The sequence below is a fragment of the Nyctereutes procyonoides genome, unplaced genomic scaffold (assembly GCF_905146905.1).
Source record: "Nyctereutes procyonoides isolate TBG_1078 unplaced genomic scaffold, NYPRO_anot_genome, whole genome shotgun sequence".
NCBI classification, from domain to species: Eukaryota; Metazoa; Chordata; class Mammalia; order Carnivora; family Canidae; genus Nyctereutes; species Nyctereutes procyonoides.
This window is the reverse complement of record NW_026575052.1, coordinates 935,668-947,525: the sequence shown is the minus strand read 5'-3', so window position 1 is coordinate 947,525 and position 11,858 is coordinate 935,668. Positions and strand designations below refer to the sequence as shown.

At 65.7% G+C, this 11,858-nt stretch overlaps 1 protein-coding gene across 1 annotated transcript; it reads left to right on the top strand.

The window, feature by feature from the left end:
• Positions 1-41: 41 nt before the first annotated feature.
• On the top strand, positions 42-5,627 carry FBXO2 (F-box protein 2). Its single transcript, XM_055331185.1, has 6 exons — positions 42-495; positions 3,335-3,742; positions 4,160-4,289; positions 4,360-4,455; positions 4,860-4,998; positions 5,193-5,627. The coding sequence occupies exons 1-6, from the start codon at positions 474-476 to the stop codon at positions 5,325-5,327; spliced, it is 930 nt and encodes a 309-aa protein (XP_055187160.1). The 5' UTR covers positions 42-473; the 3' UTR covers positions 5,328-5,627.
• Positions 5,628-11,858: the final 6,231 nt, after the last annotated feature.

The following is an 11,858-nucleotide window of genomic DNA, read 5'->3' as shown; positions in this document are numbered from 1 at the left end:
CCCCGCCCCCGCGCCGCGTCCCCCACCGGGACGTAGGAAAATTACCTGGGGGGGTGGGGGCGCGCGTGGAGGAGCCTCCGTCCCGTCCCTCCCTCCTCCCGGGCTGCGCGCCCCGCACCCTCCGCCTGACCCGGACTCGCTGCCCCTCGCCTCCCTCCCCCGGCACCCCTGGAGCGAGCTCCCAAATCGGACCCCCCCATCCCGTTAAAAGACCCGAGTCTCGACCTCTCCCGGCCTCCCGGGTCCGCCGAGGAGCCCGCAGGCTCGGCTGGGGCCGCCGCTCCCGACTGCGGGGCGGCCGGGCGCGGGGCCAGAGGCGGGGCGGGGCGGGGGCGCGGGCCTTTAAGAGGCGCCGCCGGCGGGGCCCGACCGAGACGCGGGCAGCGCCTGGACTCGCCGCGGCCGCGGGACTCGGGCGGCCCCGCAGCCCCGCAGCGCTCCGGCTCCTCCTCTCCAGACCGCCCTCCGCAGCGATGGACGGGGACGGCGAACCAGGTAGCCGGGAGGGGACGCCGGGGCAGGCGGGCGCCCGCTGCGGAGAGGGGCCTCGGGGAGCCGGGGGTCCCCGACACGGCGCCGCAAACCGTCCCCCGCGCAGAGCCCTCGCGCCGGCCATGGAGAGCACGATCCCCCGTGGGCCGGGCCTGCAGAGTGCCAGGCTCCTGGGTCCTGTTTGGGGGGGGGGCAGAGGAGTATCCGCGGTCTGGTGCCCGCCTCTCCGCTTCCTGGGGGGCTGCTGGGTCGCGGCTGGGGTGACCTGCGATGACCTGGGATGCAGGAGGCTCTAAGCCTCTTTCTTCTATCAACTTCTCTCATTTGCCAGCTGGGGCCCTTGAGTTGTCTGCATCCCCACGATTTCTTGGGGCTCCTGGCCTCTCCCCAGCCCACCCCGGTCGTCCTCCTGGGCTCCCCTGTCTGCTAGGGCTGCTCTCCAGCTGGGTGGCCGTCACGGAGAGTTGGGGCACGGCTGTCGCCTATGCTCAGGGCCCTCTGAGACTGCCCAGTCATCTCGTCTGGCACCCAAGACCCCCTCGCCCCAGCTCTTGAACTCCCTGCTGAGTCTGTAGGGTTACCTGCTGAGTCAGGGTGGGAACAAGACCTGCCTGCACAGTCCCTCACCCCTGCCCCAGCGGGCCCGGCCGAGACTGGGTGGCGAGAGTGGGCCCTGCTTGGAGGAGGCCTCAGGAAACCCTGAGGTACGCTCAGGTGGCCAAGCCTCTCCCCTCCAGCCCTGAAACTCCCTGCTCCCAATCTGTGACCCCCTTGCCACACCCTCTACAGGGCCCCAGCGTGGGCTCCTGCGTTTTCCCAGGGCTCAGCTATTCCCTGGACTCCAGGGCCCAACGCAGGTGAGTGAGTCAGCCTGGGAGGCAGCTTCCAGGGCCCAGATAACTTTCCAACAGCAACAATGTGGGGAGTTGTGTGTGCTGGAAAGGGGTGGGGGGGCCTGTAATCAGATCTGGGGCCTGGAGTGCCAGGCCTGAGGCCAGGAGAGGGGACTGGGCAAGGTGCACCTTTCGGGGGAGCATCAGGTGTCCACCAGGGCCAGGGCAGGGCAGGGCAGGGGGAGGGGTGGCGAGGTGAGGATACTGGGCCCAGCTCCCCAGAGAGCTGCGGGCAGCAGGACAAGCAGGTGATGTGGCTTCGGGGCCTGGCGTTTCCCTCTGTGCACACCCATTGTGCTCCGGTGTGACTTGGGGGAAGCTAGTAGGCCTCTCTGGGCCTCAGTTTCTTCTTTGCAAAAGGGAAAGGAAGGGAAAAAGCTAATAATGAAGGAAAGTGCGATGCTCGATTAGATTCACTGAAAGTTTATGAGGACGGACTGTGCACTCTGGGCTCCGAAGAAGAGGTAAACCCTGCTTCAGCTTGAGGGTCTCACCCTGGGAAGGGGGAGAAAATGCTGCGTGTGGGGAGGGAGGTGAAGCACTGCGGGCCCGGGGTCCTGGCAGCACCCAGACTTGGGTCTAGGCCTGGCCCGTTCCATCCCTTACTGCTCAGCCTGTTTTTACCGCCGCCTGGGCTTTCCAGGCTGCGGCCAGGACCCCTGCCCCCATCCTAGGTCTGAGAGCCCTGGCCTCCCCCCTCACCCGGAGTGGCCCCATCTCCCCGCCACCGCGTCCTCCTCCTCCAGAGACACTGTGCACTCAGGATCCGCTTACTCAAGCTTCTGAGGGCCCGGCTGAGGCCGGCCAGGTTTCAGGACACAGTCCAGCCCACGGCTCCTGACATCCGTCCACCTCCTTGCAATTTAGCGTGCCCTGGCCCCTCCTCGGGGATCGGAGCCTCAGCGCTGTGGGAATGGCCTGGCACCATGATCACTCCCCTTTCATCGACGGCGAGGAAGCCGGGGAACAGAGGGCTGCGGATGGGAAAAGAAGGGAGTGAGAGGATCTTCCTTCCTGCAAGACTCACTTCGTCTCCCCCTTCCGTCTCCCAGCTCTTTCTACGAGCCCCCTCGTCACACGGCTGTGCTCCCTTCCTTTCAGGCCTCAGATCCCCACGGCCCTGCCCTCGTACTAGCAGTGTAACCTCGTCAAAATCAAAATCATAGCGGAGCCTCCAAAGTCAGCACATTATTTTATTGAGGGCCTGGTGGTTAATGGCGGCCCTGGAGCTGGACTGCCTGGGTTCGAGTCCAGGCCCCGACCACGCATTCGCTGTGTGATCCTGGGTTGGTATCACCTCCCTGTGCCTCGGCTGCCCCACCAACAGCCGCGACTGGAACCACCTCGGGGAGATGCCATAAGGATTTGGAGTAAAGAAGCCGCTTAGAACAATGCCCAGCTCTTGCTTAATGCCCAGTAAACATTAGCTGCTGACAGCGTGCCAGGGAGGGTTCCAGATGCCAGGCACCGGGATGCAGCAGTGAGTGTCCCGGACCCAGTTCCGGTGCTCTTGCCCTCAGTCTAGTCCCCTGAGAGGTGTCTACAAGCCAACACGCGCCCTAGGACAAGAGCTAGGAAGGACGGGAGCTCCACAGTGAGAAGCTGTGGTGGTAGGAAGCCCGGGAGCACTCCCCAGAGGAGGCAGGGGAGCGGGGGTGTGTGATACACGGATGGACGGACGTGCTCATAGTCACACTGTCGGTTGCCACTGTCTGCTCGGGTGTTGCGGGCTCAGGGACCACCGAGGCCTCTGGGGCCACTGCGGGCCTGGCCTCCCCGGGCCTCTCCCACTGGGCCCCAGTCCCCCCTGGGTACCAGTCTCTGCACGCAGGAGCTGCGGGCCCGGCTGCGATTGCCGAGGGTGCGTGGGGGGCAGATACCCGACACAAGGGGGTTCTCAGGCTTGGGGGGGACAGTCTGAGCCGAGCCACCCCCACCCCCGCCTGCAGAGAGCGTGGGCCAGCCGGAGGAGGAGGTGAGCCCCGAGGGGCAGCCGGAGGAGGCGGAGGCAGCGAGCGGCGGGGAGGAGCGGCCCGAGGCGGAGGCGGAGGCGGAGGTGGAGGCGGAGGCGGAGGCGGAGGCGGAGGCGGGGGCGGCCGCGCACCTGGACGAGCTGCCCGAGCCGCTGCTGCTGCGCGTCCTGGCGGAGCTGCCGGCCGCCCAGCTGGTGCAGGCCTGCCGCCTGGTGTGCCTGCGCTGGAAGGAGCTGGTGGACGGCGGCCCTCTCTGGCTGCTCAAGTGCCAGCAGGAGGGGCTGGTGCCCGAGGGCGGCGCGGAGGGCGAGCGCGACCACTGGCAGCAGTTCTACTTCCTGAGCAAGCGGCGGCGCAACCTGCTGCGCAATCCGTGCGGGGAAGGTGAGGGGCCGCCCGCTCCCGGGACCCTTGTGCACCGCGGCCCAGCAAGCCTGCCCCCCCCCACGGCTAAACCAGGGGAGAGCGCGGCCCCACGCCCCGCGGAGCGCCCCCAGCAAACGCGTCCCCGCTGTTGCCCTCTGGCCGCCTGCGCCCTGGGGGCCCCCTTCCCGGGTCCTTCCACCCTGGGCGAGCTGGGGCGACAAAGGCCCTGTGGCCGACGCCCCCAGGAGGGAGAGAGACTCTGGGGGAAGGACAGGAGTGCCCCCAGCCTGGGCGCACCTGCGCGCACCGTGACCTGCGCGCCCCCACCGTGCCAGTACCGCCTCCCCCTGCCCCCCAGGTGTAGGAGCAAGAGCAGCCCCTCCGCAGCCCCCGCAGGGCGTGGGTGACCAGGGTGGGGCTGTCGTGTTCCCACAGAGGACCTGGAGGGCTGGTGCGACGTGGAGCACGGCGGGGACGGCTGGAGGGTGGAGGAGCTGCCCGGAGACTGCGGGGTGGAGTTCATCCACGATGAGAGCGTCAAGAAGTACTTCGCCTCCTCCTTTGAGTAAGCAGAGGGGGATGGAGGGCCGAGGGGGGAGAAGGGCCTGCTCTCCCTCCTAACTCCAGTTCCCCAGGTGGTGTCGCAAAGCGCAGGTCATCGACCTGCAGGCCGAGGGCTACTGGGAGGAGCTGCTGGACACCACTCAGCCCGCGATCGTGGCGAAGGACTGGTGAGCGGCCGGGGATGGGGATGGGCCAGGGCCGTGGGGAAAGGGGGGGCGGGGGGAGGGGGCAACACGGAGCTGTTCCCTGGAGCGGCTGTGGTCCCGGGACGCCCGGGTTTGCAGGAGAAGGTGGAAATGCCCCTCCCCTCCGGACTCTTAGGTGCTGGCAATTAAAAAAAGCAGAACGTGTCACCGCCAGCGCCTTTTAGCCTCCAAAGTTGGGTCTGGCCCACCCGGGGAGTCGTCCTTGGGTTTGGGCCTGGGCGAGTCCTTGCTCTCTCTGGCCTCAGTTTCCTTATCTGTCAGCCGGGGGCGTGGGTGGAACCGGCCCGGCCGGCGGGGTGGGGCAGAGAGGAGAACCGGGGCAGGCCGGGCCGCAGTGGCGGCCACTCGCTCCCTCCCTGGGGCAGGTACTCGGGCCGCAGCGACGCGGGCTGCCTGTACGAGCTCACCGTGAGGCTGCTGTCGGAGCACGAGGACGTGCTGGCCGAGTTCAGCAGCGGCCAGGTGGCTGTGCCCCCCGACGGCGACGACGGGGGCTGGGTGCAGGTGCGCCCGCGGCTGGGGGCGGGGCCTGGGGCGAGGGGCGGGGCTATCTGCTCGGGGGCGGGACCAAGGGCGGGGCTCCCCGAAGCCCCGCCCACGGCACCCACCCAGGCTGAGACGGGGCGGGCTAGTGCACCGGGGTGGGTGGCCCGGGGAGGCCCCGGGGCCCTAAGCTGACCCTCCTGCCTCCGCCTCAGATCTCCCACACCTTCACCGACTACGGGCCCGGCGTCCGCTTCGTCCGCTTCGAGCACGGGGGCCAGGACTCGGTCTACTGGAAGGGCTGGTTCGGGGCTCGGGTGACCAACAGCAGCGTGTGGGTGGAGCCCTGAGCCACCCTGTCTCCGACCTCGGCCGCCCCGGAGGGCCAGAGGCTGGGGTTACTTAGGCCTTAGCTGGTAGCATCCTCATCTGCCCCACCTGCACCCCCACCTGCACCCCCACCTACTTCTCTCCCGCCCTATAGTCCAGCCCCACACCCGGAAGGAGCGGTTGTGTTGGCATCTATCTGCATCTGGAAAATAAGATGGGGGAGGGTATGGGCCTGGGCTGGGCCCACCGCTGGATCCCCTGCACCTAGCACAGTGCCTGCCACAAAGTGGGCGCCTAATAAATACTATTTGTCCAAGGAAGGAACGAATGAACAAACGGATGAGCGAACCCCGCTCCCTTTGCATCCTTCTCTGTCTCCCGAGGGCCCCGGGCCCAGCCTGGAAAAATACTTGGTGGGGCTCCAACTGCTCTGGTTTCCAGGGGCCCTTGGGCCGGTGCAGAGCCAGCCAGGCCCGGGCGGGCCGGACAAAGGCTGGGATTGTGAGGGCGAGGAGTGGGGAGCTGGGCCTGGCGCCTGACTGACACCCAAGCTGCCCAGAGGCCAGAACAGGGTGTGTGTGTGGGGGTTGCCCTCCAGACCTCTCTTGATCCCCTCCAGTTCCTTTCTGAGGGCAGGATGGGGGGGGCAGCACCTCACCGGGAATACAAATTCCCCCGGGCCCAGGGATGGATGCCAGCCGCCGGGGTGGGGATGGGGAGATGGGCAGGGCGGCTGGGGGAGCAACCTGGTGCCCTCTCAGTTCACGCGCACCTCATGCTGTCCTTGCGGGCCCGGTGTTGGACTGAACGGGAGTCATCAGCATCAGGTCTCTGATGGTTTCCAAGCCCTGCCCAGAGGCTGGCCCCTAGCACCGCTTGAGGAGAAGGGGCAAGGGTGGGGTGCCAGGGAGTTTTTTTGCCCCCCCCCCCGGGCAGCTCTTAAACCCAGTCCTTCCCCAGGACCCTCAGCTGCTGGTCCCCGGGCGGTGGGAGTGAGGGGCGCCTCCACACACTGTTGCTCTCCTCTCAGAAATGGTGAGGAATGACATTGCCGAGGCCCCCTCCAGCTCTCCTTTGGTTTGACCCTGCTGTCACCTGCTGGCCAGGGGGGATTGCAGGTGAAGCTGGGACACCTGCGCGTGTTCCCGGGTTCCCTCATTCACTCCCGAGTCCGGAAGCCCCAGCCCTGGGGCCAGGCTCTGTGCAGGGCCTTGAGGTTCCAAGGGTGAGGAAGACCCTTCTTGTCCCAGAAGAACGAGGCACCTGGGAAGAGATATCCAGTGTCCCGGGGTGGGGGACTCTGGTTCCGGAAGGCATCCTCAGCCTGACAACCCTGATCTCAGAGAACTCCCAGTCTGAGGGTGGAGGCACAGCCCCTGCCCCATGGGCACCCCTCATCCCTCCTAGGGGACCTCACAGTCCGATGAGGGAAGGTGCCGTTCACACCTACCCGAGTTGCCAATCAGGGGAATTGATGCCTTGATGAGTTTGATGAGCGCCGTGAAGGGAGAGGTCACCTCTATGAGCTTCAGGTTCACACGAAAGAGTAATAGGCAAGGTAGTGCTCTGGGCAACGGACTGGGGGGGCGGGTGGGGAGGCCCCTGGTGGGGAGAGAACTGGGACCCGCCTGGAGGCTACGGGGGGAGGCTGGCTGGAGACTCAGCATGAAAGGCAGGGCTTGCGTCCAGGTGCCTGTGGGGACCAGGTGTCAGGGCTGTGATGTGGGGGCATGGAAGGTGCTGCGCGTGGAGGAGCTCCCCCCCCCCGCGTGGGGCATTCAGAAGAGGGGGCACAGGGATGCCCGGAGGGCTCAGCGGTGGAGCGTCTGCCTTCGGCCCAGGGCGTGACCCCGGGGTCCTGGGATCGAGTCTCGCATCGGGCTCCCTGCGTGGAACCTGCTTCTCCCTCTGCCTGTGTCTCTGCCTCTCTCTCTGGGTCTCTCATGAATAAATAAATAAAATCTTTAAAAAGAAGACGAAGAAGGAGAAGAGGGGCCCACGAGGGGGCTGGGGGTCTAGACTGGAGATACAGGATGTGCAGTGCATGTGGCCCAGGCCGCCGGTGAGGGCTGGGGACCAGTGTGGAGGGAGGTGAGTGGGGGCACAGAGAAGCCTCAGGCTCTGGGGCCACCACGGGGCAGACACAGCAGCCAGGGAGGCGGGGGTGGGGAGGGAGGGAGGACGCCAGCCCAGCGAGGCCACTGAAGCCAGTCGTCTGCTCTCAGAGGAGGGAGCAGGAAACCCAGAGACCAGATCCTCTGCCCGAGGGCCGCAGGGCACGGGACCCCCAGAGGAGACCTGAGGGGCTCCAGAACCACTGTCCCCGGGTACCTGGCACTAGAGGGCTGGTTGGACACACGGCTGGTATGTAGCTTGGGAGGACAAGACAGCCACCTACGCCGTCCATGGGCTGATGCTGCAGGGTTGGGGCCAGAAGAGCTCACTGTGCACAGGGCACCGCCCTGGCCCAGAAGGAGGCGGGGGGCACAGCACCGCTACCCCTACTGCACACGTGAGGGCACTGGGGAGCCGAGACTGGGCAGCTGACACTCCGGCCAACTGACTCCTGTCCGCCCCCCACCAGCTGCTTAGAGGACTGCAGGGGGCAGCTTCCTGAAAGCACCGCTGTCCATCAGGAGGCGGACGCTGCGCAGGGTGGGTAGCAGACCGTGAGCCCCAAGGACGAGGGCCCCTGCGCATCAGCTACGGAGGGGTGCACGCTCCCGAGGTGCCGGGTGTATCGCTGGGGACGGTAGAAGCAGACGAGGGCTGTGCCCCCGGAATACACGGGCTGGACGGAGACACTTAAATCCAGGCAGCTAAACACAGTGAGCACTGGGTGTCGTACTATACGTCGGCAAATTGAATTTAAATACAATCTAAAAAATAAAAATAAATTTAAAGACGGTAAAAAAAATGCATAAGATGATTATCATCAACACGGTGCAGCACTTACTGTACATACCAGGCAATACTCTGGGGGCTTTGCACATATTGATTCATTAAAATAACCTTATGGGGGGGCGCACTGCTATCGCTTCCATTTTTACAGGTGGCAAAGCTGAAGCACAGAGAGGCTAAGCAAGTCGCCCGAGGCCACACAGCCTGTCGGGGTGGAACTGGAACTCCGCTCGGCCGCTCAGGCGCTTCACCTCCACAGCGAAGTAAACAGACGTGAGGGTGAGGGTGAGGGCGAGGCTGGTGGCTTGGGTCAGAGTGACCAGGGACGACACGTGGGCAGGGTCCTTGGAGGCGCAGTACGTGCAAGGGCCCCGAGGTGGGAGTAAATCCACTGAGAGCGAGAGCAGGACGTGGTGGGCGATACAGGCGGGCCACCCCGGGGGCTTCCTGCGCGCCCACTGTGTGCTCGGTCTCCCGGGGCATAAGCGCGTCAAGGAAGAACCTTTGCTCTACGCCCAGCAGGACCCGAGAAGGGCCCGTTAGACCCGCAGCTCACCGTCGGGGAGACCGACTTTGCCACGAGTACCGATGAGCGTGACGCTGGCAAGAGCGGTGACGGGGGTGAGCATCCGTGGGGGCCCGGTGGGCACAGCGGCTCCTTCCGTCCACTCGGGGCCTCTCCGCGCAGACATCCCGTCTTACGGGGGAAGGAGCCCGGGCTCCCGGGGGCGGGGGGCAGGGGGGTCACTCGCCCAGGGACACACACACGCGGACACAGTTTCAAATCCAGGTGAGCTGCGTCTCCAGCTCAAGTCCTGCAGCCCCTGGACGGCGGTGCAGGGTCAGAGCTGGGCACGGGCCGGGCAGGGGGCAGAGGGAGGACCCCCCCCACGGGGCTCTGAGGCAGCAAGCGGGGGACACGGGGCTCCTGGCCTTCCAGGCTACCGCTGATTGACGGACGGGGCAGGACTGGGAGGCTGCGTGTTTCTGGGCCGCGTGGGGAAGGGCCTGGGGGGTAACGGGAAGTCCCTTTGAGCTTTCTGGTAGGTCCGTCCATTTAGCAACTTTGCAATACGGGGGTGGGCGGGGGGGGGGCGGTATTTCTGTCTCCGATTTATTTTCTTTGTCCGCCCGGCTGTAGGAGGAGGGAAGGCCCAGGTCCCCGCGTCACCACTAGGTGTCGGCCTCGTCGCGGGAGTCCCCGGACTGGGCTCCTGCCCCCTTCTCTGCAGAGGACGGCGCCTGCAGGGCCGAGGCTGAGGCCAGGTCTGAGGGTTGGGCCTCCGTCCGCTCTGGGTCGGCTCCGAGGCCACAGCTCCCGGGAGACGCTGGGGACGCGGGGTGCTGTGAGGCTGGCGTCCTCGAAGACTAGGAAGGGCTGTGGTCTCTGGGAATCCAGCCCCACGTAGGTGTGGGGGCCTAGAACCCCCCCCACCCCCGCCGGTTCATCTCCCACTTGGCCGAGCCCCGGGCCCTCTCCTGGCCCCTCGCCAGCCGCAAGCACAGGGCACCCGGGCACGTCCCCCCCACCGATCTCCCCGTGAGGGATGACTTTGCTACTCTTTCCCCCGTAAATTAAACCTAATCTTGTGTTGACTCCGCTGAACAAGGAGAATAATGAAGAAGATTAAGATGAGACGGTGTTCATTCTCCTCCGAGGAAAGCCAATGAATTGTCACGGGGTCGCCCTGAGCCAGGAGCCACCAGGACCCCACAGGGCGGGCAGGGCGGGGGGTGCCCCCCGGGGCTCCAGCTGGGGTCGCAGCCGGAGAGATTCCCGCTGCACGTGAGGAGGAGCTGCCTGGGCGAGAGAAGGGGCTGACGCCGAGGAGGAGGAGGAGGACGTGAAGCGTACGGATGGCCAGGTGAGGTCTGTGCGACCAGGAGGGAGGTCCCTGGGAGCATCGGGGCGCTGTACACACAAGGGGCTGGCTCCCCGAAGCCCCAACCCCTCACCCAGCTCCACCCCAGGCCACCGGACGCCCTTCCCTGCCTTTCCTGCCTCAGAGACTCGCTTCGTGACCTGTGTCAGCCTCGGGGGCTCCATCGGGGGTCGCCTTGGAGAAAGGACTGCGTGCAGGGGTGTCCAGCCTCCTCCTCTCCTGTCCCAGGAATGGGGGCAAGAGCCTGGATCTGGAGACGGAAGCACCTGGGTTTCACCTGGCTTTGCCCCTCGTCCTCGGCCACAAAACCCCACCTGCCTCCCTGCTCTGAGGCTCCGGGGAGCTGAAGCTTCCAGGCCCGGTTCCTGGCACCTGCTGGGCCCGTCGTATGGGGGCCCGACTAGCCTGGCCCATCTCCTGCCCCGTGCACAGGATCCCACGGACTCCCCGTAGCCGCCCCTGGGGGAGGCTTCCGTGATCTCCCCAGCTTATGGCAGGGAAGCGTGAGGTGCCGAGGGGTGGGTGCTGCGGTCCAGGTCACAGACCGGAGCCTGCAGAGCTCGCCGGGGTGCATGTGGGGGGCCCCGGGCTCGCGCCCCTTCCCGACTCCACGGTGCTCCAGTGCCCTTCCTGGCGCGGCAGGTCCCCATTTCAGACTCTCTCGCGTCTTGGTCGCGCCCAGAAGTAAACGGATCGTGTGTGATTGCGAAATTCTTGGTAACTCTCGGCAACCCACCCATCTTCCTCCCACTGTAAAATTCACCCTTCCGTCCCCATCTCAGGCCTTGCTTCCTGCACTGGGATCCATAAGGTCTCTGGGGTTGTCTGAGCTTGGCAAGAGCGTCCCCGAAGTCTGTGCTTCCTGGCTCAGGGTGTTGCACACCTGCTGCGTGCGCGCCGCGGGCTCGGCGTGGTGCACGGCTTCTGAGCCCTTCCAGCTCTGGCTCCCGGGGAGCACCGGGCAGGTGTAGTCTTGCTGGAACCCACATCGCGGGGGGAGCCCCGGCTGCACCAAGGATGTGGCTTTCGTGGTGGATTCTGGTCCCGTATGGGGTGGGACGGGTGAAGGGCACGGGTCTCAGGGCCCAGGGAGCCCACGAAAGCCTTGTCCGCTGGGAGCTCAGCGGCTAAAGGGGGTGACACCCAGATTGCCAGTTCTGACCCGCCCTGCGGGGTGACCTTGGCCAATCATTTAACCCGTCAGCGCCTCAGTTTCCTCGTCCATAAACAGGGCCTCAGGGGGTTGGCACGAGGACCAAATGAATTAGTATTTGAAAGCCCAAAGCACTATTCGTGAAGATCAGGGCCGCACGTAGCGGGTGTTAGGGGTGGGTTTGTTGGAAAGGGAAGATGGGCGAGTCTGGCAGCTTATGGTTCAGAAGTGAAAGGGCCGGGAGGACACGGCCCACTGCGCTTGGGAACCCCGAGGAGGGGCACTAGTCAGCGAGGGCTTCCTGGAGGAAGCAGGGGGTCGAGTCTTGATCTGAGGAGCAGCAGGGAGGTAAATCCCTTCCCTAAGCAGCTCTCAGCTTCCCATCCCCTCGGTTGGAGCCATGATACTAACTGGTCGTTTCCTGAGGCTTATTGTTATAATTCATCAGCGTGCCAGGTGCCCTCGCCTTAGCTGGATTTGAGCCGAAATCTGAGCCCTGGGGGACCCAAGGACTGAGGGCACTGGGCCAAGAGGGTCCTGAACCTTCCCGGACGATCGAAGACCCTGGACGGGGTGGGCAGGCGCACAGAAATCCCTGCTGGTGAAGCGAGGCC